The 23840-nt window shown below is 47.4% G+C and overlaps 1 protein-coding gene and 1 long non-coding RNA gene across 17 annotated transcripts in view; one reads left to right on the forward strand and one right to left on the reverse strand.

Moving 5' to 3' along the window:
- LOC128811333 (uncharacterized) overlaps positions 1–2854 on the reverse strand; it is a 61689-nt gene extending 58835 nt beyond the window's left edge. For 12 of the 13 annotated variants that reach the window (XR_008438320.1, XR_008438319.1, XR_008438321.1 and 9 more), the window contains exons 1-2: positions 2617–2854; positions 664–737 (exon numbers count right to left, since the gene is read on the reverse strand). This is a non-coding gene — a long non-coding RNA (uncharacterized LOC128811333). The remainder of the gene's footprint in view (positions 1–663; positions 738–2616) is intronic. The other variant, XR_008438311.1, reaches the window with a different exon arrangement.
- Positions 2855–3060: 206 nt separating this feature from the next.
- On the forward strand, positions 3061–18221 carry GFI1 (growth factor independent 1 transcriptional repressor). 4 transcript variants are annotated; one of them, XM_053984888.1, is made up of 10 exons: positions 3061–3281; positions 3857–3953; positions 4513–5267; positions 5403–5609; positions 7136–7361; positions 7596–7805; positions 12437–12852; positions 12942–13079; positions 14645–14810; positions 16861–18221. In XM_053984888.1, exons 5-10 carry the CDS (start codon positions 7247–7249, stop codon positions 17037–17039), a joined length of 1224 nt encoding a protein of 407 aa, XP_053840863.1. In that variant the 5' UTR covers positions 3061–3281; positions 3857–3953; positions 4513–5267; positions 5403–5609; positions 7136–7246; the 3' UTR covers positions 17040–18221. The 4 variants fall into 4 exon arrangements, with proteins under 4 accessions (XP_053840863.1, XP_053840866.1, XP_053840865.1 ...); XM_053984891.1 differs by having other exon boundaries at positions 5184–5267; XM_053984890.1 differs by having other exon boundaries at positions 5189–5267.
- Positions 18222–23840: the final 5619 nt, after the last annotated feature.

The following is a 23840-nucleotide window of genomic DNA, read 5'->3' on the forward strand; positions in this document are numbered from 1 at the left end:
GTGTCTTTGCTAATCAGAGAATCCTCAACATTTTCTTATTTCTCCATGCTAGAGGAGTGAATATTTTAGGTACTAATAGCATTTATCGTTACACCTCTTCTAAGTCATTTCATTTCATGTGTTAGAAGTTTGTAACATTTATGAAAAATTTGTAATGTGACTAGTTGAGAGAAAGTACATCTGTGGAGTTAAGAAACGTGTATTGCATTCCCAGCTCAACGACTATTTGTTCACTTTGGTCAGGTTTTTTTTGTTGTTTCTTAACAAAAAGCAGGCATCACCTATATGCACATCCACAAAGTACTATTTTCCACTAAATTCAATTTTCAACTGTATGTGCAATTTCTATATTAACTAAAATACATTGCTACAAAAAGGATTAAAAGAAGCATTCACATTGGAGTTTGCATAAATTTATCAAAACCACTCTGTACATCCTGCTATTTAACTTGATCAGTACTGAATCTTTTTGTGGAACTGCAACACAGAAGGAACTGCATGTTTTTCTGAGGTATTAATGTGATCACTGTTTGATATCACAGACAGTGCTAGTGACTTAGTGAAACTTGTCACTAGCTTAAACATTTAAGCTAGAATGACTTAAAGATATGTTAGCATAAAAATATCCACATTTTATACATGATATGCTGCTAATTCCCCTACCTGCAGAGGCTCCAAATAACATAATTCACTTGGAGGAAAGGTGGAGATCCCCTAGGAAAACCATTATGGTAGTCCTGGAGACTAAAAGTTTAAAAATCAACCTAAAAGATAGAAGTTAGTGCAATCCATATGGAAACTACAGTGTTATGTTCAATCATGCATACCAGCTACTAACTCTGTACTAAGAGGGAAGATGAAAGCTATGAATAACTATTAGATTTTTAGATTCAATGAAGTACATTTTTGTTCTGTGAAATACTCTTATCAGTATATATTCTGTAATTCTCTGAGAATTTTACCTGCTGATGGAGTTTTTTTGGTTTGTTTTTTGGTTTTTTTGTTGTTGTGGTTTGTGTGTTGTTGTTTTGGTGGTTTTTTTTTTTTTTTTTTTTTTTTTTTTTTTTTTTTTTTTTGTGGGGGTGGGTGGGTGAGTTGGTTGGTTGGTATTGGTTTGGGGTTTTTTTTGTTTACAAACTAGTCCAAGACATAAGAAAAATCAGCAAAATGCATTTACACTGTAGGCAACAGAACCAGAAATCCTGAATGATGGAAAGTACACAATAAATTGACTTTCAATATAGCCTCTATATAGCATGACGTTTCAGCTTCAGAGTAAACATGCTAATGTATGCATACCTACTCATGCCTGGACACTACGACACAGCTGCTAGATCCAAAATACAGCAACTTAATGCTCTCCTTTTCCAGGAACTAACATTTACCTTATTTCACAATTATGAAAAACAAAAGCAACATGGCATACTCTTTGAATTGCATAGTACTGCACAAGTGACTGAAATTTCTGGTGCCCCACTATGAAAACTAGAATTCCTATGAGAACATTTTGCATAGTCTATGTTCTGTAACTATTGATTCAACTGTCTTCTGTTCATAATGGAGGTACATTCTGGGTCCATTCCTTCCCACAGCCTACCAGCACTTTCTCTCTCCAGTTTGTGCTCACAGTGATCATTTTCTAATCTGCTCTGGGAGCAGCAGAAGTTTCTTTGGTTTCCCCAGCAATCCAAAAAAAAAAAAAAAGCAATCAAAATCACTGGTTTATTTCTGACATATTTACAGCATGTGTTTATGCCACAAGGAGGACCACAGAGAAGGTAGTGACAAGATGCTGGGAGAAAAAAAAAACAATAAGCAACATGTTAAAAGTAACTTTTTAAAAGTTTGACAAAGGTAAAGACACACTTCCCAACAGAATGCACAGTGCTACAAGTTCTAGCAGCTTTTCATAGTGGAACTATTCTGCATAACTGTGATCCCAAGTTTTATCACTTTAAAGTGAGTATAAATTCATCCTTTTTGCTGCCTTCTCCCAGTCCTGACTCCCCCACACAGGAAATGCTTCTCCTCCCCTCTGTACCAAGCGGCTATCCTGTTCTTCAAATCCTTCCTCCTGTGGCAAAGTGTCTCATCACTTCTGAACGCAAAGATCTCACCTCCAGCTTGTCACCTTTGGTGCCTTATCTGATGTTGTTTTAGCTCTAATGCTGACACCAGGCAGCTACTGTAAACCGTGCAGTGAATTACACTGAGTAGCTCTTCAATCTTAAACACAACTATAACATAATCCCTCACTACTTTAAACCCCTCCTTTTATTTATTTCTTCCCCTCTCTTGTCACTACGGTGTAACAATCATGTGCCATTGCATTCAAATGCATCTTACCAAGTTTTTATGTCACACATCCTTTGAATATCACACTCCCTTTGAGAGAAGCATTAGAGTAATTTCGTTAAAACCCAGCCTTACATTTCCCATGAATTACATCGCTGTGCCAACTCTGGGCTTGGCGTAGGGCTTTTCCACGCTGGACCACAGAACATGTGGCATTGTCACGCAGCTCGACACTGCACACGCAAGACCATCTCAATGGTTACTGAGCTGCGGCACACAGGGTCACCCCATAAACCAAGATTAAAAGCTGAACCCCTTCACCTGTGCTTGGCATGCTGATAGTGCAGATAGCGGCTCCTCTCGGGCGGGAAGAGCCCTGGGACGATGGCTGTGGGAGGCTGAGGCTGAGGGCTCCCCTCAGGGCTTCTCGCCTCGCCGGCCTCGCGCCACCGCCCGCGGGCACGTGACACAGCAGCCCGCGCGCACGAGGCGGCCCCGTGCCCGGCCCGTGCCGGGCCCCGCGGGCAGAGCGGGCTGTGCGAGCCCTCACGGCCCCGCTACCGCCGGCCCGTGCCGGGCCCCGCGGGCAGAGCGGGCTGTGCGAGCCCTCACGGCCCCGCTACCGCCGGCCCGTGCCGGGCCCCGCGGGCAGAGCGGGCTGTGCGAGCCCTCACGGCCCCGCTACCGCCCCGCAGCCCGCCACGTCCCGGCCAAGGCTGCTGCTCGCGCACCTTCCGGTGACAGAGCTAAAGACAAGATTTCGCAGCTAGCCTCGGGTCATCCTCGGCACCGCTCGGTGGGCAGCGCCCGCGTCCCGCTTCCCCCTCCTCACCGGCGGCATGAAACAAATCGCCCGACCAGCCGAGATCTGAGAAAATAGAGGATGTGCTTCAGCACGAACTAGTTTTGCAAAACACGAAACACAACCAGTTTCGTACCATTTCTCCTCTAATCGTTTGAGAAAGCTGACACCCCAGGAGCCGGAGGTGCGCTCCTTGTGCCCGTGCAGCACCCACGTTCACACGAGATATTATACGCTGGATTTAGCATTTGCTTTGTTCACTCATTTGATTTATTTATTTCTGCTGAAGGGTTTTAATCTGATTAGTCAGCAGTAGGTGAGAAAGGGCCGTCCGCAGGTGGGCTGAGCACAAGGGGCTCAAGCCGGGTGCCTCCCGCAGGACAGCCCCGAGCGGAGCCACTCGGCGCCCGGCAGCCCATCCCGCTTCCTGGAAGGCTGCAAGCACCCTCCGAACGGAGATCACCACGCCCTACAGCCCACAGCAGCACCTGTACACATTTTGAATTTACATGTATAAAGACGAATGTGTGTTTTCTTGTAACCAGGTCACAATTATTTATGAGCGTTACTAGTAATTTAATGTGTTCTGGTGCTTTCATTACACAGCCAAAGAGATGTGTAGCGAGGTAAACGAAAGGGCATTAATTTATCATCCCATTTCAGAGGCAAACGAGAAAGACTGTTTTGCAAAATAACAGTGAGTCAACGAAGACATTCATGAAATTACACTCAGTTGTTCTAATCTGGTTATTTCTACAGATTCCAGCATTGATTCTTGAAGCTGAAGGCGTGAATGATCTTCGGAGTAATCAACCTAAGGCTGATCGCAGCAAGGCGACCGCGGTACACAGATGCCGTAAGTAAAACTGCTGTGCCCAGCACCAGGAACTTTCCGGCAAAAATGAAGGTATCAGTCGTGTTCTTCAGCTTCCTTTTGTGTCACAGTAAAGCATCACACAGTTGTTGGACAGTTTTACTCGAGGTAGTGTTCGCTTGCTTAGTTAGATTTTGGGAATTTAGGTTAGTCCTATGAACTGTAGGGGCTCACAAGTACCAAGTGGCTAATTTTTCTGTAAATGCTTCGGGACTGGTGGTGAAAAAAACCCATCTGGTCTCAAAGCCAGCATAGTCCTGAGCGTGAGGGAGGTTTGCTTCTGTCGTTTCTGAACGGGAAATTGTGTTAAACCTCGATTCGCTCGCTGCAGAGTCACACTTTAATCGACCCTACAGACACTGAAACGAAGTTGCTGATGGCCTGAGATGTCTAAGAGCGAAGCCCAGAACCGCCTCAGAAAGATACCAAAGACCTAAGCCTGACTTCCTGGGCTGCACTAGGAATCCGAGATAGACCTGGAAAACTGTATTTTGGGATCGTATGTGTGCATAAAGCAAGGCGAACCTTTTTCTTTTTGCAGAAGGGAGCAGGCTTCCCCGTTGTGCAACTCAGGGGTCCCCACAGGCGCAGGATGCTGCCTGATGCGAATCCCGTTACCGTTCTCGTCGCCGATGCCCCACGGATCCTCCCCGAGTTAGCACCTGAGCACCGGCACGCAGACGAGGAGGGCAATCTCTCCCCACTTTGCCTGGCTCCGCTCCGCTTTCGCCTTAGAGTTTGAATCGCTGTCAAGCACCGGCAGCCGGGGAAGGGGGGGGGGGGACGGGACGGGGGGACGACACCTCTCGCCTACCTCTTCCATATTTAACCATTACCTAAATCCGAAGGGAAATGAGCAAACCTCTAGGCTTGGGTCTTAAGGTATTTTCAGCGCCGTTGGGCGTATTTATCCCAGAAGAGTTTTCCACAACAAGCTATTTCTAGTCTAGGAGAGGTCTCTGTCGCCCAGGGCCCGGCCTTAGCCCCGATCACAACGCTATGCACGGCCCGATGGCGGCGGGAGGTGTGCGCCCCCACTGCCGGACCGAGGGCTGGGGATGCGGCGCGGAGCGGGAAGGGCGAGCGCCGGCTGCCCCAGCCCCTGCCCTCTGCCCGCCCGAATCAATCTGTGTTTTGAATCTGTGACTTGTTCTCGTTGCGGAAGTCGAAGGGGATCCAAGAATAGTTCAGATACATGTGTGTAATTTCTAGAGCAGAACCCCGAGAGAAACGAAACGCCCGATTCCAAAATGACAGTTCGATGGCACTTCAGCGAGCTCTGTGAGGTGGAATACGGTAAGACGTTTTCATTTAAGGAAAACTGAGAGAGAAACAGAGGCGGAGAACATTACTGATTTGTGAGGCTTTGGCGCTTTTTTAATTTTTTTTTTTTTTTTTTTTTTTTTTTTTTTTTTTTTTTTTTTTTTGCAGAAGCTCCTAACTAACGCTCAGGAAGTGGAATTTGTGGTTTAGGGGGCCGAGCTCTGAAGGAGTTGAGAGAGACAGAAAAGTTAAAAAAAAAAAGCCAACTCAAGCACCATTGCTCCTTAAAGAGAGGCTAAATTTAAAGTCACACTAATTAGCAGGCTGCCGCGCATACCCCGTCCGCAGCCCAGCTTTCTTCGGCCCTCCAAATGGGTAAGCGTTCTCGCTTCTCTCGCCTCGCGTGGGCAGCTGCCGGCGGGCGGGCCGGGGCGGCAGCGACCCCTCTGCTCTCCCGCGCCGCTCCGGCCCTGCCTCAGCCGCGCGGCCCGGCGCCAGCCCCGCACCCCCGCAGTGGCGGCCGTCGGGTGGGTGCGGCTAGCGGGAGCCGGGGCGAACGGTGGCCAGGTGGGCTGTGGGACTCGCCTTCCCACGGGCCCGGCACCTGCCCGGCCAGCTCCGGCCTTGGGAAGCCGGCGGCGCCTCCGCGGCGTGACTTTTGGAGGGAAACACGCGGCAGAAGAGGCGCCGGAGCCCCCCAACGGCTGCGGCAGCCGTTGCTGTCGGGGCGCGGGTGGGTAACGCGTTATCGGGCCGCTTTGATTTCTCTGCCCCCTCCGTGCGGGCCCGCTGGCTGCTAGCCCCGGCTCAAGGATGAACGCAGGCACAGGTGGGTCCGGGCAGCAACGCTCCCACCCAGCTCCGTTCCGGGGGCGGCGCCTCCCCGGCAGCACCGAGCAGCCCGGCCCCTGCCGGGCGCGGACGGGCCGGACCTTTGTGGCGCAGCCGGTGCCGCCACCTGCGGGGCGGCTCCTGGGCCCCAGCTGGTGGGCTGGCTGGGGCTCTTCCCTTTCTTCTCCGTTTGCAACCCTCCGAAGTCCCCCAACCCCCCCAAACGAATGTGGATTAAACTCGCAAAGTGTAACGGCGGAGGCGGCCCGGTGCTGGATGGATTCGAATGAACCTCTCCGGCCTTCCCCGAAGAGTCGGCTCGGGGTAGTTTGTTTAACCCGGTCGCCCCCAACTCCCGCAGGAGATTTCCCACCTTGTCGCCTTTCCCCGCCCCGGCTTTCGGTGCTCGCAGCTGCAAGGTGGCGCGGCGCCGACAGCTGCGGGCTGGAGGAGAGATTCCGTTTTGTTCGTTTTCGTGTTATCGTGGTTCGCGCGGGATGGTGAATCAGTCCCTCCACAGCAACAGCCTCTCAGGCGCCAGGTTTAGGCTGTCGGGTTTGTAACGACTCCCCCTCCCATCCCGGTAACAACCCCGCGCCGGCCAGCCCGTCCAGGGTGCTGGGACGTGATAAGCCGTTTCGGAGGGGACATTTGTTGGCGCCGCTTCTGCCGTGGCTGCCGGCGCAGGGGCAACAAGAAGGCGCGGTGTACCCACTTGGAGGGACGGGATAACACCCGACTGCACCCTCCAGCTCCTTCAGCTCCCACTCGTCCGAAGAACGGCGCCCAGCTGCTGTTACTGCCTGCTCCACGCAATCCGGCAGCGGCTGTCGGAGCGTGGCCGGGGCGGCCCCAGGGCCACGGTGGGAGGGAGGGGGGTAAAAGGCGTTGGCTGGGGGCGGTTGGAGGCTGAGTTATCTGCACTTCTGGAAGAGGGGGCGAGGCGAGCGGGGCCGGGGGCGGTGGCCGGAGCCACCTGCGCGCTGCCACCTGGCGCGCCGCCCCTGGCGAGCGGCCCCTCCTGGCCGGCGCCCCCGGCCCTCACCGGCGGGCGCGGCGCCTTTCCGCAGGTCGCCTCCCCGCCGCCGCCCCGCAGGAGATTCGGGGGGTGACGCTCGCCGCTGCCGTGCCCGGCGCTTAGAGAGGGAGTGCGGCCGTACCGGCCGTGCCAGCATCCCACCATGCCGAGGTCCTTCCTAGTGAAGAGCAAGAAAGCGCACAGCTACCACCAGCCTCGCTCCGCCGACGAGGACTACAGCCTGCAGCTGGAGACGGTGCTAGCCCAGATCTGTGCAGGTAGGAGTCCCTCTGTCGCAGCCTCACTCGGAGACTGCCACCCGCCCGACATCACCTCGGTGCTCGCGGCACCGGGCGGTCGCTCTGCAGCCCCTGCGGGACGCCGGAGGGGCTTGATGCGGGCTTGGAGAGAGTCGGGCGTCAAAGCTAGGCGGGAGCGGGCCGCTGCGGGAGGTGGCTGGCTCCCACTACGGACCCACACTGAGGAGTTCCCTCTTCTCCTTTGCTCTGCAGACCCTTGCAAGATCCCCGAGGACACGGAGCTGTGCCGCACCGCTCTGCCCGATCCGGAGCCTTCCCGGGGACGCTTTTCCCCGGAATCCCACCTTACCGAGGCTGCCGATGGCACCTCCGAGTCAGCTCCCAGCTGCGAGGGCAGCGTCTGTGACAGAGTGTCCGAGTTCGAGGATTTCTGGAGACCTCCCTCGCCCTCCGTCTCGCCAGGTAGGACTGGGGCGAGCAGCGCTCAGCGAGGGTCCGGCTGCATGTCCGTGCCAGTGCCATGGGGCAGTGGACCATGCATCTCATGGCTATGCGCCACCACCACAAACGAGTATAAGGGACAGATTTGCCTGTCCGTTTTTAAAATTACTATTGCTTTTCCCCCAGATTTGCCAGAATCTGTTCATTCCACTCGTTTTCGGGTTACCTTTTTCGGGTTGCTTTTCTAGCCCGTGTTGTGCTGCTGAGGGAGCAGCAGGTGACAGGCTACAGCAGGAAAGTTGTCATGACATGGGGTGTTACTTTTTGATTTGTGATTGTTAGAGGCAAGCCAAGTTATGTTTAAAAGGTCCCAGCATTCTCCTACAGGGTCATGCCTACACAGGGTTTTTCAGTCTTTTTAGACAGTACAGACAATTTATATACCTGCAGTAAACACAGCTGATTTTGTGTTTTGTACAACCTGCTAGACATTTTCCTAACGCCCTTTCTTTTGCTATTTGTGGTTTTTTTGTTTGTGTGTTTTTGTTTCTTTGTATTTTTGTTTGGTTTGTTTTTTTAAATGTCTGTTCATTTTTCTTTTCTAAAAACACATTCGTAAAAACCAGAGGGAAAAAAAACCCAATGATGGTCAGATTTAAACACCCCAAATCCAGGAAACTCACACTTAAGGCTGCAGCGCCTGTCTCTAGCTCTCTTGTCCTGCCTTTGATGTGGCTGGAGCAGTGGAAGACGCTGTCCCCAGACTGGCACAAATACTTATCTCGTTTAAAAATACAATGGTGTCATTTTAGAAGAAAAATATGTATATATATAACCACTTTTTATTGCTTCGATTAAAAAGAGACAGCTGGAAAAAGGACAATTTTTGACTTGATGAAGGAAAAATTGTGTCAGCTTTACCGACTGACAGCAGACACCAGCAAAAAAATACTTAGTCCCGATTTGCCACCATTTCCCACTTTGTCTTTACAGTGTCCATGCATATGAATGGCTAATTGTAATGATGTGGATTTGCATTTTTAAAGCCTCATCTTCTTTCAAGAGTCCTAAGCTCCGTTAAGGGGACATTCAAAATGCTGTCCAGCATTAGCCACAGGACACTTTCAGTCTGTGCAAGTGAAACACCAGCCCAAATGCAGCATTGCTGCATTACTCTTCTGGTAATATTTCTGTACAGACTGTACCAATGTGTGTAATTTTTGTTCTAATGAATTTTTCCTGCTCCCCCTTTTCCACATAACTATAATTTCTGCACAGGAAACAGACCATTTTCATAGAGTGTCAAAAAGATTGATGTAAAATGGAGTAGGTATTTTGGTAGGTATATCTGCCTTTTCCTCCTTCCCTCTCATTTCTTCCCTCACTGTGGAATTCATCAGCTTCTGGCCAACCATCAGGCTGTCCAGGGAAGATAACTTTACAAAATGAGGATGATATCCCTAGATCAAGATTCTTTAGGTGGGGTGGGCAGTCCTGGGGCTGTCTGATCCCATTCACATGAGGTCTGGGAAGGTATAGGACTCTAAGTACGTAAGAGCTTTATTAAATGAATCTCAGTGCATTAAGAGAGTTGCTGTTATATTAATGATGAAGGCAGTGGCAACAGGATTAGATAGCTGACCTTCCTCCCATAGCTCACCTCCTCCAGTCCCTCTGCCTTCCAGCTGCTTTGTTGGATTCAGTGTGAAGCTGGAATTTATGTCTAGGTCACTTGTACAAGATGCAGTGGTGAGAGACTGTATTCCTACAATTATGTCTGGATGGGGCATAATTTTTGTGCTTTGCCAGGCAGAGCAGATGAGAAATAATGGCTCTCAATTATGCTGAAGGCGTGTGTGGTGAGTAGTACTACCACTCCTGTATCTCTAGAAGTGAACATAGGTGCAGGTTGCACTTCAATACGCAGTGAAAGCTGTATTTATTTCACTTTTGTCTTTGAGTGCTGTGCTGCTGATGGAGGTGGTCATACAACATACAGACATAATACCTGTTAACTCCACCAGTTCAAATCGCTTTATTTAACCTCACTTTCTACATGTGTCTAATCACATGCATGTGCATATGCAGAAGGTGCATGGGATCTCAGTGCACAGTACTAGTGCCTCTTGAAGAGCCTGTTCATGCTGCAGAAGGAGAGAGACTTTTCCTGCGTATAATGGAATTGTGCAGAAAGTGTGGTGTTTTGTGTAAGAGGACACTCCAATCTTTGCTGTGCATATCAATCTGTTCCCAACCATTTAAGGTTGAGTTTGTCTTGCCTTCAAAAACAAGCACTGATTTTTTTTTTTCTCACAGAAGTAGTCTCTATAACTGCTGCACAAAATTTCTAGGAAAATGAGGGAGAATATTTCTCTTTGTCTCTGCTCCCCCCTAGATGCTGTGGAGAAGAGGCACATACAGAAATGCCCTGCAGTGTGGGAGAGCAGAGTTTGGAGGTTGCTTTGCCACTGGGCTTGGATAGCTTGAACATAGTGTGAGGAAATACCCTGCATTTGTGTTGAGAGGGCTCCAAAGCATGTGAGGTGATGGAAGGAACATTGCACGCAAACTGATCTGTGGTGCAATGTTCACTGTATACTGTATTGCCAATTCCAAGGGCTCAAAAATCAGGTCAGCCTTCCCTCTCACTCAATGAGCTGGCTCAGAAATCAAGATTGTAAGTAATACCTTATGGATATTCAGTTCTAGTGTTGAAATATAGAGGGTTTATGTTTTCATGCTTTTCTAACAGTTTGAGCTACAAGTTGACTTTAAAAGGAAAAAAATAAAGTTATAACAAGAACAAACAAAAGCAAAGCTGAGGGCCTGATGAAATCATGTCATTTCAAGAGCTGGGACTTTAAGATAGGTTTGAATTTTGTGATAAAATCGTGAGAGATGGCAACACTGAAACTGGTTGCAAAGACACAAGATAGATGATACGATGCTGACCACAACTTTGCAGTCAGTGCAGAACAGGAAAAATCATGCTGAACACCATGTCAGCTAATTTGATTTCATCACTCTCTTCAAATGTATGCTGGTATGTGTGCACATATTTCCAACCAAAAGATTGCTAATTTCAATGGAAGAATTTGAGACTGTTAACATCTGAAATTATGTAAAAGATAGGAAAAAGTCAAGTCATTCAAAGCTCAATTTTAACCTCATTTTCTACTGCCTTCTGTAGCCCCTCAGTGACCACTTGCCTATCCAGATGGATAGCCTAACACATTGTGCCTTCTTTGCCTAGTCCACTCCCATGTATCTTGGTTTGCCAAAGGCTGAAAGAGCCGTGGGAGCTGACATGAGTAAGTAAGAGATCCATTGTGGGTGAACAAGTTTTTGGTTAAAGGAGGTTACTCTGGAAGCCCAAGTTATAAGAGAAGCCAGTATCTCTATGAAGACATTAGCATTTCAGTAGTTAATTGATTAATCTCTTCCCTGGCTCGCCAAAACTGTCATCCAGTGGAGACATTTGACTCTCCCAGTGCTGCTGCCTGTTACAATGAGGAGTGAAAGCAGCGCACCTCAGGCATTAATCAGCATCTCCGGCAGACACTGTTGGGGTCTGGTGCCTCATGTTCCATCCCAGTTGTGCTTTCCTCCATGTGAAACTGCTTGAGCAGTTGTGCCTTTAGACACTCCTTTCACAGGCTGTGCTCCTGCCGTTATATCAGACTCTGCTGTGGGCCCCCAAGTGTGATTCATGTGTCCACTGCATTGGTCAGATGCCACTGCTGAAGGCAAGCCTCTTAGAGCCTGCTGAAGCCATTTGAGCTTGCCCTGGTGGAAATTTGCTTTGATTACAACTGCTAGGAAAATGGGTTTGTTTCTTCAGGTTTTAATGTGGCCCATCCCAATGATTTTACAAAGCTCTGTGTTTTGGGCAGACTCAATTTCTTTATATGGAGAACCTCAGAGCAATCTGAAACAACCATGATTTTCTTTCAGATGAGAAGTAATTTTTTTTTCTGAAAAAGTGAAGCATAACATGCAAGCACCTCAGAAGCTGTTATTTATTTAAGTTATGCTGTAGTATAGTTATGGTCAGTTGTAGCATGAAGGTGAGAGACTAGATTTGGGCATTAAATTGTGCAACAAGGTTTTTTAATTTTGTTGACCAGGTAAATCTCAGGACATTTGCTCTGTCTGGCACCTCTGTAATGTTATATTTGCACATATATATGTGTGTGTGTGTGTGTGATATCTCCATCAGAGCTTAAATATGTGGACTGTCAGCTTTGATGTCCATCTTGGGATATGGTAGATACATGTTTCCAAGAAGCTGCAGATAAAACTATAGGAAGTTGCAGACCGAGTTGTTTAGAGTCTTGCTAGGCAGATCAGTGCATACACATGAGGTATCCAGAGATGGAGATAGACAAAATTGGTGTTGACTTTACTTTTGGCTTTTACTTGGCTTTGGCTGAGGCTTTGGGTAAGTAGGTAGTACTGGACACTCAGATCCTAATATGCAATATAAAAATGTCCTCCCATTGAGACAAAAGGGCAGCCTCAAAGTGCAGTACAGGGGTCAGGCTCTGGACATAAGCCTAGGTGCTTATGAGAGACTGTTGTGTGAGACTGTTCTGCCTCATTACAGTGTGGATTGTGAAGCGCACCAATTCCATGCCCTTGTGTTTCCACAGCCTCGGAGAGATCTGTGTGTCCATCCCTAGATGAAGCACCCCCTTTCTCGGTGCCCTTCAAACCGTACATGTGGAACAGCCTGGGTGGCTCCGAGCTCAGGCACCTCGTGCAAAGCTACAGGCCCTGCCCGACGTTGGAGCGGACCTCAGCCCTGGGGCTCTTCTGCGACCGAGGCTCGGAGCCCGCCCTCTATGGCGCCGAGTGTAGCTCTTCCCTGGGACTGTACAGTGACTTCAGCTCCCCGGGCTCGGGGCTGTTTGAGCGGCCGCCAGCAGCAGCTCCTGGACTCTATGCCGAAACACAGCCTGGACTGCAGCAGGAGAAGGGGCCAGGTGGCATCAAAGTGGAGTCTGACCTCTTGTGCCGCCCACTGCTCATCAGCACTGGCTCTTACAAGTGTGTCAAGTGCAGCAAGGTAGGGATCCCTTTCTCTCTCACTGGATATGGCTCCCCCCCAGCCCTTTCTCCCTGGCAACCTTGACGCTGTGTACTCTATTTCCTCAGGTCTTCTCCACACCACATGGCCTTGAGGTACATGTGCGCCGCTCACACAGCGGCACGAGGCCCTTTGCCTGTGACATGTGTGGCAAGACCTTCGGCCATGCAGTCAGCCTGGAGCAGCACAAGGCCGTGCACTCACAGGTGAGAGCAGGCAGACTGCCAGGATGGACGGCTAGGGGGCAGGGCCAGCTGCTCTATTCTGCTGGTTGGGAAAGCCACGAAGGCAAATACAGGGCAAGGAGGTAGGGATCTATACTGAGGAGGGGAAGAGAACATGGGAGAGCTGCAGTGGGCAGTTGTAGGAAGAATATGGTGACAATCAGAGAAAAGGGTGGCCAGTTAGTGTGCAAAGGAGCTATCAGGTAATTAAAGAACACAGGCTTTGTTTCCATTCTTCAGACCTCGCATGTGATGTCTGTATTAAGCAATGGACACTTCTGGCACTCAAGAAGTAACAGAAAATAATAAATGTTCCCTCTCAGAGCTGGAAATTGTAATGCAGATGTTGGCTTTTTTTAAACAGCTAAAGCAACTCAATGTGCTTGCTTCTGATGCAGCACTCCTCATTCTTTCTCCTCCCTCCCACAAAGAAGTGAGTCTTCCCTTGTTTGTAGTCATTTTTGTCAGTGCAGGGAACATCTGAACGACCATTCAGGTATAGAGCACTGACTTCACCCGTCTCGACACACTGAGTCACACACCAAAAGAATATGATGGTTAATTTTGGTAGGAGGACTTGTAACATTTTCCACCTGCTGATACTATGCCATATTTCCCCTTCCCCACCCACTTGACCTGGCAAATCTTCCTTCTTCAGATTGACTTTTGGAGGATAAAGTTACAGCAAAGTTTTTTTGCTCTTTATAATTTTCTGAGTGTGCAACCAGCAGAGCACACAATGAAGGGAGATACCTCATTATCCATGAAACAGTGGTGAAAAGAGCAGCACTGCATAATGTGTCCATGGAAGGGACAGCATTTTGGGGATAATGCATTAAAAGCCAAATTATTCTGTGAAAGCATAGAAGGAAGAGGAAGTTGCAATGGAAGTTAAGGGATGGACAGAAGAAATTATATGTGGTACAAGAAATTGATGGAGAGGAGTGTGTGAGGAAGAGGTGAGAGACAGTAAAGTCTTAATGCATTTGGTTTTACATGTTAAAGTAGTAAGCTGAAAAGCTGTTTGTCCCAGGTGCTCTACATACCTTCCACTTGAATTTTAATGGAACTAAAAAGAGCAGTTAGTTGTTATCATGCCAGAACTCAGTCTACCAGAGGGATTTCCCAAGAGACCCAAGCAGCCCTTGGCACCCACTTTCCTGTGTACAGTGGAGAGGTGGCCTCTGAACAGTGCTGCAGCTGTTGGGCTTCCCAGTAGAGTGATTGTGTCTCAGGCCTCTGATAAAGTTTGTTGGCAGACTCTGCCCAGTCCATTGGGGTTGCTCCCACCTGGCCATTCCTGCCAGCAGGAAGAGCTGTTCAATTAAATTTTAGTAGTGGACAGAACTAGGAGAGGATCCATTATCTTTTTTATCACATGGTGCTGCTATCAAGCCAGTGTTATCATCTGTGTAGGCCAGTCCAGCTCCCTGGAGAAGTGTAAGTTCTTGCTAAGGCAGAAGGGGCAACACTCATGTGCTGCTGGGCAGTTTGTCGCTGATGGGATCATTAGTGTGATGTGTGTGTCTGTGCTCATCTCTCTGCAGGAACGCAGCTTTGATTGTAAGATTTGTGGCAAGAGTTTTAAGAGATCTTCTACTCTGTCCACCCATCTGCTCATCCACTCAGACACCCGACCCTATCCGTGCCAGTACTGTGGGAAGCGGTTCCACCAGAAATCTGATATGAAGAAACACACCTTCATTCACACAGGTCAGCCCTGCAACTTCTAGTGTCAGCCCCAACATGAGGGCAGGTCACAGAGGTTTCTCTGCAGCAGTCCATTCCTCCTCAGCTGGGACAGCACGTGCACCTCCCTATGCCTCTTACTGTCCTGCTGCTGTTCATGTTATCTGAGCTGTACGTGGGCAAAGGAGGTGATCTGGAGGAGGTTTAATGGACAGCAGCTGCAAAATAACCCACAAAAATCCTCGCAATCCAATCAGTGTTCCCATAATAGGATCCACCAATGTTTATTCAAAGGGCTTTTGTGTAAGATGATTTGTAGAGTATTATATTCGTGTGGCCTTGATTTACAGCTGAGGTCCCAGGAAAATGACAGGTGAATTTGATTACAGCATTGCTTTTTGCAGGATCTACCAATTTACAATAGGAACAACAGGAGTCTCCTCCTCTAGATCAAACACTAAACTGGAGGGCCTAAGTCTTAGTCTAAATATTTGTTCAGAGATTGTCTGCACTTCCACCTGGACTTTCTGAGAAATGGCTACAGTTTGGTACAGACTGGAAGGAGAGGTGCAGAGTTCTCAAGTTTCACTGTTACTAATAAACATGGAAACTAATAAAAAGTGCAGGTGAATCACCAAAGGAAATAGTTTCAAAAGTATCATTCAGTGAGAAGGCAGGTTTATCAGAAATCATTAAAAGAATATCTTGCCTTTCAGATCTGCACCGTTCACTTGAAGTAGAGGGAAATGAATGTGTAAGATATGGAAGAACCTGTAGACATGAAATATCAGTTGTACTGGACAAACATGCAGTTCAGATGACCAAAATCCTTTTTCCTGATAGTGGCCATTAGCAGATATAAAGAGTGAAGCCTAAAAAGGGCAAATATGTAGAGAAATGGCACTGTATGTAGCACTGCTTGGCTGTGACTTTTCTAGGTGACAAGCAGTGAATAATAAATGTTACTTATAAAGATTTTTCACTGAAGGTTGGTGGATGAAAATTAACTATTTATGAAGTAATACAAGAAGTATCTCCTTAGTAACTTTTTCAAATTATGCTTGATTAAGTAGAATTTCAGACAAATTCTGAATCAGTCAGATTATTTTCTTGTGAGATCAGAAACTCTGCCTGGGCTTTTAAATTACTAATATAAAAGCGGGTCTTTAAAAGAATGAAGGATTCCTTTAATATACACCATATACTTGTGAAATGAGCCTTCAGCCCATTTTGCATTATTTTTTTGAATCTAAGAAACTGATCTTCAAACACCCAAAGAGTTTGTTGTTCCCCGCTGAAGCCAGTGGGCTCTGCAGGTGCAAAGCCACTCTGAAAATCCGGCTTGGTATTGTGGTTGGGTTCCCTTTTATTTGTTATTTGATAATAAACAGTAGGAAAATATACTTAGATCCTGCTCCCATGGAGTTTTGCCACTGACTCCTCTGTAAAAGTTCCAGAGGCTGTATTTATTCCCATTTACATTATTTGCCTGCAGGAGAACTTCAGGGCTCTGACTGCTAGCATTGCAGTGTGGGGAACAGAGAGAACAGATGTCTGGATGAACCCTGCCCTTCAGGATTCACTTAATGGCCCTCATACCTCCCTTGGGGACAGACCCCAGATCACTGGGTTTGTTTTAACAACTTCTATCTACCTATTCCACTTGCCTTCATGCTGATGGTATAGTAATCAATGTCAAGCATTCGTCACTTTTCCAGGAGTTTCTCATATTTCTAGGACACAAAGCCAGTTTAAACTGCACAGAGCCCATGCAGACAAATACACTCACAAGGTGTGGTGTCCTGAGAGCACTCCGTGCTTCAGGCTTCTCCCAGGACTATGCTGGGCTGGTAGAGGTGCATCCAAGTCCAGGCTTGCTCAGCTGCAGTAGAAGCTCAGCTTATACTCTGTCTGGGGCTCCCAACTGCATGTCTTTTTGTAAGAATGACTTCTTAGGTATCACACAAAAATATCTTTGATAAGCTTTAAATACCACCGCATATTTGCTGTGGTCCCACCTAAGCAGCATGTTGCCTCTTTCACAGCCTCTCTCTTTCCCACCTTCTGCTTGCAGGTGAGAAGCCTCATAAGTGCCAGGTGTGTGGAAAAGCCTTTAGTCAAAGCTCCAACCTCATCACCCACAGTCGGAAGCACACAGGCTTCAAGCCCTTTGGCTGTGATCTGTGTGGCAAAGGCTTCCAACGAAAGGTGGATTTACGGAGACACCGGGAGACACAGCACGGCCTGAAATGAGTCCAAACTACAATACAGAAAGCGCCTACAACACTATGAGAACAGACCCCCTTGGCTTCCCTGCTGGACCCAAGCCCTGTCTTGGACACAGACCCTGGCATTACCTTTCCGAACAGGAGCTCAAAGAGGAAAGAAGAGGACAGAGCCATGTGTTGACAGCTCAACCTGAATGACTGTGAAGAGGGAAAGTAAAGGCTGGGGTTGCTTTCTTTCTCTTCCCCTCGTTGTTTCTGAAATAACACTGAAACACAAGCCTTTTAGATATAAAGCCTAATACTCCAAAGATGGATAAGCTATCAAATATCTGCAAGCTGGAAAATATTTCTTCCATGGCCGTGATGAACCCCTTCAAGTTTTCAGTAGCTTGAATCAGCTGGCAGGAAAACATGGGTATAACAGTGTTTACATGGGGTAATGACAGAGAGCCATCAGCACCTGCCCCAGTTGAGTTCAGTGCTGAATGGGTTCACTCTTGGATGACTTCCTGTCAGGAAAACCTGGAGGATCAGGACTGTGCAGTTTGCCATCTTGCTGGTTTTTAACCAAAGGTACCAGCTTGGGTCTGATCCTGCTCTCACTTATTCTGTTGCAAATCAGGAGCTGCATTAACAGTTACAGAGAGGTCCTTTTTATCCTCCCTGAGCCATCTCTCTCTGTGCAAGGCCCGACTGCCAGTGTGTTTGAAGCATGGAGGGTTACTTCTTCCTACATCCACTAGGGAGAAGGAAGCTTGTGAAAGACCAGCAAAAAAGCCAAAGCACAGAATTATGCCTTAGAACTAGAAACCAATCCAACAAGTGAAGCTGCCTGAGGAGGGCAGGAGCACCAGGGAAGCACAGACTTTCTGGCAAGAACCATTACTGGCTTCTACACTCTGGGCTTGTTCTAGTAACTGGAAAATAGCTACTCAATAGCATCAGTTGTATATTTGTTTTTGGTTTTTTAATTTTTAAAGGGAAACTTTCTGAGGTGGGCAGGACTTACTATAAAAGTATAATTTACTTAATTTGCCTTAACTCTGCATGTACCTCAGTTTAAAAAAAAAGCTGTTTTTACTTTGTTGACAAGTTTGTAAATGTCCTTATATAGATTTTATGGAGTGTCTTACATTTCTTGGTACATATTTATTAGAACAATGTTTTAAGTTAATAAAGTATCAAGGATGGTCCAGAGTGATTTTTATTTAATATGGAACTGCACATTTGTGAATGTCAGTAATTACAACAATACACCACAGTGATTGTCAGAGATGCAGCCAAGGAGGGAATGCAGGCACAAGGGCTGTAGTGATTAAAGAACACAACTGCCATATTTATTTGTCCAATTCCTACTGATTTCAGATGAACATTCACACTTTTGAGGGCGAGGATGTACCGTGGCTTGGACTACCACTATAAAATGATTTAGGGGGGAAACCATAATTTTAAGACTTTGCTTTGGAAATGTAGACAGCCAGAAGTCCTGCTTAGCCCAGGAGCAACTTGAATGTCTCCCACAAGATTAACTGTCTCTGCCTGGGAGTTTGCAGGGACACCTGAGCAGCAGGTGCATCATTTATACTTAAGCCTGCTGGGACTCACAATACGGCCTTTGCCTGCCTGCCTGCCTTGTCAGCAGGGCTGGCTCCATCTGGCAGTTGCAGCCCACACAAAAGAGAAGCAGGCAGATGATGGAGGGGTCCCTTGTCCTTTTCCCAACAGAGCACAGCATGCTAGCCTGGCTTTTTACATGTGCATGTAATCTTGTGTGCCCACACGGGTATATACTCATGTTTCCAGCTTTGTACATTTATTCTGGACAAACCCAGTGAGCACAGTCGCCCTGTGTCCTGCTGGGCTGGCCCAGCCCTGGGGCACCCTTCCTGCCCGCGGCCGGGGCACTCACCTGCCATGGTGCCAAGGAGGTCCTTCCTGTGCTTCTGCTTTCTGCCACCCTTGAGAACTTCAGTTGGTTCCCCACGGGGCTGTCCCGGCAGGCTGTGGCCGCGTCCCCACGGGGCTGTCCCGGCAGGCTGTGGCCGCGTCCCCTCAGGGCTCACCCGCTCGGGCGGGGCTGAGCTCTGCCCCTGGAGTGTCGAGGCCGGGCGCTACATGCCGAGCTCTGACTGAGCAGAAACGCGGCCACAATCACAGCAACCAGGCTGAAGGGATGTGGCACAGGTACCGCGGGAGATGCCAGCTGCTCTGAAGACCACATTAGACCCATTATGCTGGATTAATTAATGCGGAAGGTCAGTGCAGGAGACTCGGTGGTTATGCGGAAGGCCTGTGATGCCCTGGGTCCCACCCAGGCCAGGAGAGGCTCCAAGACATGGCTCAGCCAGTGGCACGGGCAGGCTTGAGGCTGCCCCAGGGTGATGCTCAGTATTTATTTTACGGGGAAGCTGTTGCTGTGGATGGAGTGAGTGCTGGCCAGTGGTTCTGGTTCTGGGTTGGCCACTGGGTGCAGCTGTTGCCCCCAGTCCCTCTGCCCTCAGGAGGACCCTTCCTGCCAGGCACAGCCTCCCTCCTTCCTCCCTCTGGGTAGGCCTTGCTCCAGCAGGCCCTGAGCAGGCTCAGTTGTTGGCATTTACCTTTAAAACTACAATAGCAATGTGTGCTTGCCCCCTTGGAGCATCCTATTTCCAAACAGGGCAACTAGTGTGGTTTGAGTCTAGTGCTGCTCACAGGGTGGGGTGGATGGCCAGGGAGGCAGTATGGACGCAGCACGCGTGGCAAAAATGTTCGTCATGGGAAGAAACCCACAGGTGTTTTATTGGTTTAAGTGCATCTCCTCCCAGAGCATGTTGCAGTTAGTGGTGTCTCAGGGCACAACTGTTGGGCTGCAGCTCAGATCCAAACCCCCTGAAATGTTTGTGTGTTGCTACATGGGAGGGTGTTCCCATGTGCCCAGCCCTGCTTGCATGAGTGCCAGTTGCTGGTTTGGGTGAAATGCAGCTACTCACGGAGAAAAGTCATGCCTTTAAGGTGGAGAATTGAAATGAAGAAGAGGAAAAGAAGATTTATCTGGGGAGAATCAGAACAGGCTACTGAGAGGCTGTGGAGCAAGTCTGAAGATTGGAAATATCTCTCTCAATGTTATTACTGTGTGCCATTAAAAATGCATTATGCATATTACATGACCCATTATTCATGAAGCAGGTTCCATACCTTTTGTTTGCCAGAGTAACAGTAGAAGGGGTAAGGAGAGACACTGGAGCACACCTTTGTTTCTTTCTGTAAATTTTTAATGACACCTCTAGCTAACCAGTTGGTGAAGCTCAGTTCCTGCATAAAAGTGGAAAGGCAGAGCTATCTACGGGACAACTAAGCCTTTCAGAAGCTAATTTGAGCTTGTGTTCATCCACACCAACAATGATTAAATTACCTATCAAGTGTGCAGAGCTATCAGGATTCAGGGCATTGAAAAACAAGGTGAATTTATCTGATTGATTTAAAAGACATGGGTGGAACAAGTGGATTATAAAAATAAAAGGTCTGTTCCTTATAGATATTATAGAAGTACTTCTCTGGCAAGCTAAAGAACTTTTTACTTTGCTTCCAAGCGTTGTTTTGGCTGCACAGAAAACAAATTTATTAGTTGGAATCAAAATGCTTTATCCAAATCAGTTAGCAGGCTGAATTAATTCATGAGGTAGAAACAAAGTGCCTTATTAGGTTCCATCTGTATGCCAAGCAGAGATGTTTAAAATTAAAATATGCAAACATCATCTGTGTTTTCTATACAGTCAGTTTCCAAAAGCTGATGGTAACACTCAGATTGGATATTGCAACACAAGTTAGAGAGCAGCTCTTCTGGGTCTTGCTCCTTCCTCAAGCAAAACATTTGTTGCAGTTGATGGGGGGACGGAGGAAGAGGTTTCTAGAATAAGCCTTGGGTGAAAGATTGCGAGACTCATGCAGTTCTGCTTGCAAGCTGTGCTGCTGTTGCACGTTGGCAAAGGTGTGCTCCTCAAGCCTCTTCATTTTCCACCCGTAAGAGAGAAAAACCAAACAGGTCAGTTGTATCAAATTCATCTCCAGCATAACCCCAGTTCACATCAGGAAGGGATTTTACCTTTACTCTGTAAGATTTGGGTCTTACTCTAAGTAGTGAAACATAGCTCAGCATACAGCCCTTTGAGGAAATTCTGATTTAGAAAAGCACTGAAATATGCATGTAAGTCAATGGAGTGTGTCTCTAGCAGAGACCTTACTAGATGCCTGCTTAGAGTTAAAATTCCAGAGATTTTCCCTACTGAATCTTAGACCTTACTCCATTGCCAAACCACATCCTGTCTGTCTATTTTCACCTGCAGTGGAGGTGGTTTCTGAGAATGCCAAGGGTAATTTTTTTTTAATTGTCAATAGGCTAGTGGTAGTTTCCAGTATTTTTTCCTCTGAGTAATAAAGCAGTCTAAATAGATTTCAGGCATGTAAATATCTGTTATGCATTATAAGGCATGTAAAATGATGGAACTGGATTTTAAAGGTATTTGTGCATCTAAAGCTGCAAATATGTCCGAATGTGGCTTGGATATGAGTATCTGGTTTTGTCTATGACTTCTTTATTGGGGGAAGAAAAATGAAAAAAACCCAACACATGAGTCTCAGAACATTTCTTGAGTCTATGTCACACCAGTTTGTGATATGCACAACATATGGACTGTAAGGGAAATAAATCTGAAGGAAATGTTGCATACATTATAACAATGCTGGCCGCACCTTCTCGGAATAACGTTGCCTAACGGATTTACCTGGAACATGTGATAAAGCTTTCAAGTAATTTGAAAGCAAACCATTTATATGTGCTTGTTCTAACATGCTGCTTCTCATCTGCATTTTTGTTTGTTTTTTTTTTTTTTAGTAGACATGACATGACAAAAGAATATTGAATAAGGCAAACATATAAGGAAAATAATATAACTGGTATTGAAATTATTTTCTTTTAATACTGTGCAGCCAACTTTCTGACACATGTGGGATCCCCCAGCCAGCTGGATGCTACAGTGCATGGGGTGCATCCACCCCACTCACTCAGACTCAGCGTCCATAGGCACTGGCAGTTGCTGCAGCAGTGCTGGGCTCCTCTGCTCAAGCAGCCCAGAAGGCAGCTCAGCTGCTGGCTCGTGCTGCCAGCTCCCTCTGTGGCACACGGCTCAGAGGTGGCTGCTCCGCCACTGCGCTGGCACTGGCTGGCAGGAGTGCAGCACTGCAGGTGTTGAAAATGGCCACAATATTCCATTGATTTAGGTACTGTAATAGGGCCAGCTGGCATTAAAGAGAAATTGTAATCCTCTGAGGTGACAGACAGTTCATTATGATACAATACTTATGTTTTATACTTTATTTTCCCCCTATGAATAATACATTTCCAATGCTCACTGATAGACTCAAGGGTTGAATTCAAAGGGGAAAAAGAGCATTGCAAAAGATAAGAAACTAACTCCCAGTATTTTTAGTATTTCTTAGAGGAAATTTTAAGTGTTGAAGTGAAGAACCACAACAAATTAATAGTATTTTATTATGTGGTCAACCAGAAGAGAATAGACATTGCTTTGGTCTAAATTGCTTCCACGGACTCCTTCTAGCAATTAACTTTAACTGATTTAAGCCAAGGGATCTTATGTTGCCTGTTGCCTACCTTATGTTGATAAATTCCCAATTTCACAGACTGTCAGCTCTACCTCTACTATTGCCCTTTGCCTCCCTGAAACACAGCAACATGGACAGGCAGGCAGGAGGGTGAGACCCAGAAAGGGAATGGGTGAAAAATATTCTTGATCTTCTTTATGTAGCTGTTCTAACTCTTTGAGGTGCTGCAGGAATGATGGTTGCAGGTAGACATCCTTATTGCAAACCTGCAGTCAGGGAGCTTGGACCTTCTGGACCAGGATGCTCTTGCTCACACTGAGTAATAGTGAGTGTGAGTCAGGGTGCTGTCACCTCGAGCTCTGAGAGCAAAGAGCTGGGTCTTCCTGTGTGCTTGTGCTGGGCTTTGTGCTGCAGGGGCCTGACCTTTGCTGAGCTCTGCTGTGTACTCCATATATTTGCTGTCAGTTGGTTTTGGAATTATTTGTGTTTTCAGTAGCTTAAATTAACATTAATGGCAATTGAGAAGAGTCTCCTTCCTGTGTGATATTTCCACCATGGCTGAGGTGTTTTGCTTGTGAGCTCCTCTACTAAGCCAGGTAGGCTTGCTCTCTGCCTGCTCATTTGTCAGCTGGGCCTGGCTCTGGCAGGGCTCACTGCTGTTGTTCCTTACAGGCATTTGGCAATCTTTGGATTGATTTCTGTGGCCAGTTGGGGTGGTGAGGCCGTTTGCCACCTCTCCCTTCATCCCAGGCGAGGGGGGTGATCTTCCAGCGGGTGCTTCCTTCCCAGTTTCCCCAGCCCAAGTTGCGTCACAGACCCTTGCAGGGATGGAAAAGAACGGTTGCATTTATGGGAGGAAGGGGTTTTATGCAAGTGGGGTGAGCTCTGTCCTCTCTTACTTTCCCCTAAATTCTAAATACATCTGTCTGAAACCTTTCACATCATTCATCATACTCCAGGAAGACATGGAGCCATGGAAGAGCATGTGCCTGCTTAAGTGTGAAGTGCCTCAAACTGCTAGGCACCAAATAATTGCAGAAGGGGAGATGCTTGACTGTTACTTCTCTCTTCTGAGACTGCTGTGGTTTAGTTTTTAACTGTGGCTCTTTCCACTTGCCATTTGGATGTCTGTTTTGTTCCTCTGCATGTTCGGTTGCTGAAATCTCATGTTTGAGCAATTTTTTCTGTGAACGTCTGTATGTTAGAGAAAACTGCCACAGCCTTTATA

Source organism: Vidua macroura, chromosome 9 (assembly GCF_024509145.1).
Source record: "Vidua macroura isolate BioBank_ID:100142 chromosome 9, ASM2450914v1, whole genome shotgun sequence".
Lineage (NCBI taxonomy): Eukaryota > Metazoa > Chordata > Aves > Passeriformes > Viduidae > Vidua > Vidua macroura.

What these genes read in the sequence shown, in the direction of transcription:
- GFI1 (XM_053984888.1), top strand. Translation starts at nt 7,247, where the DNA reads ATGCCGAGGTCCTTCCTAGTGAAGAGCAAGAAAGCGCACAGCTACCAC. An exon ending in GCTAGCCCAGATCTGTGCAG is followed by an intron (nt 7,362 to 7,595) that starts GTAGGAGTCCCT and finishes TTTGCTCTGCAG; the next exon opens with ACCCTTGCAAGATCCCCGAG. An exon ending in ACAAGGCCGTGCACTCACAG is followed by an intron (nt 13,080 to 14,644) that starts GTGAGAGCAGGC and finishes ATCTCTCTGCAG; the next exon opens with GAACGCAGCTTTGATTGTAA.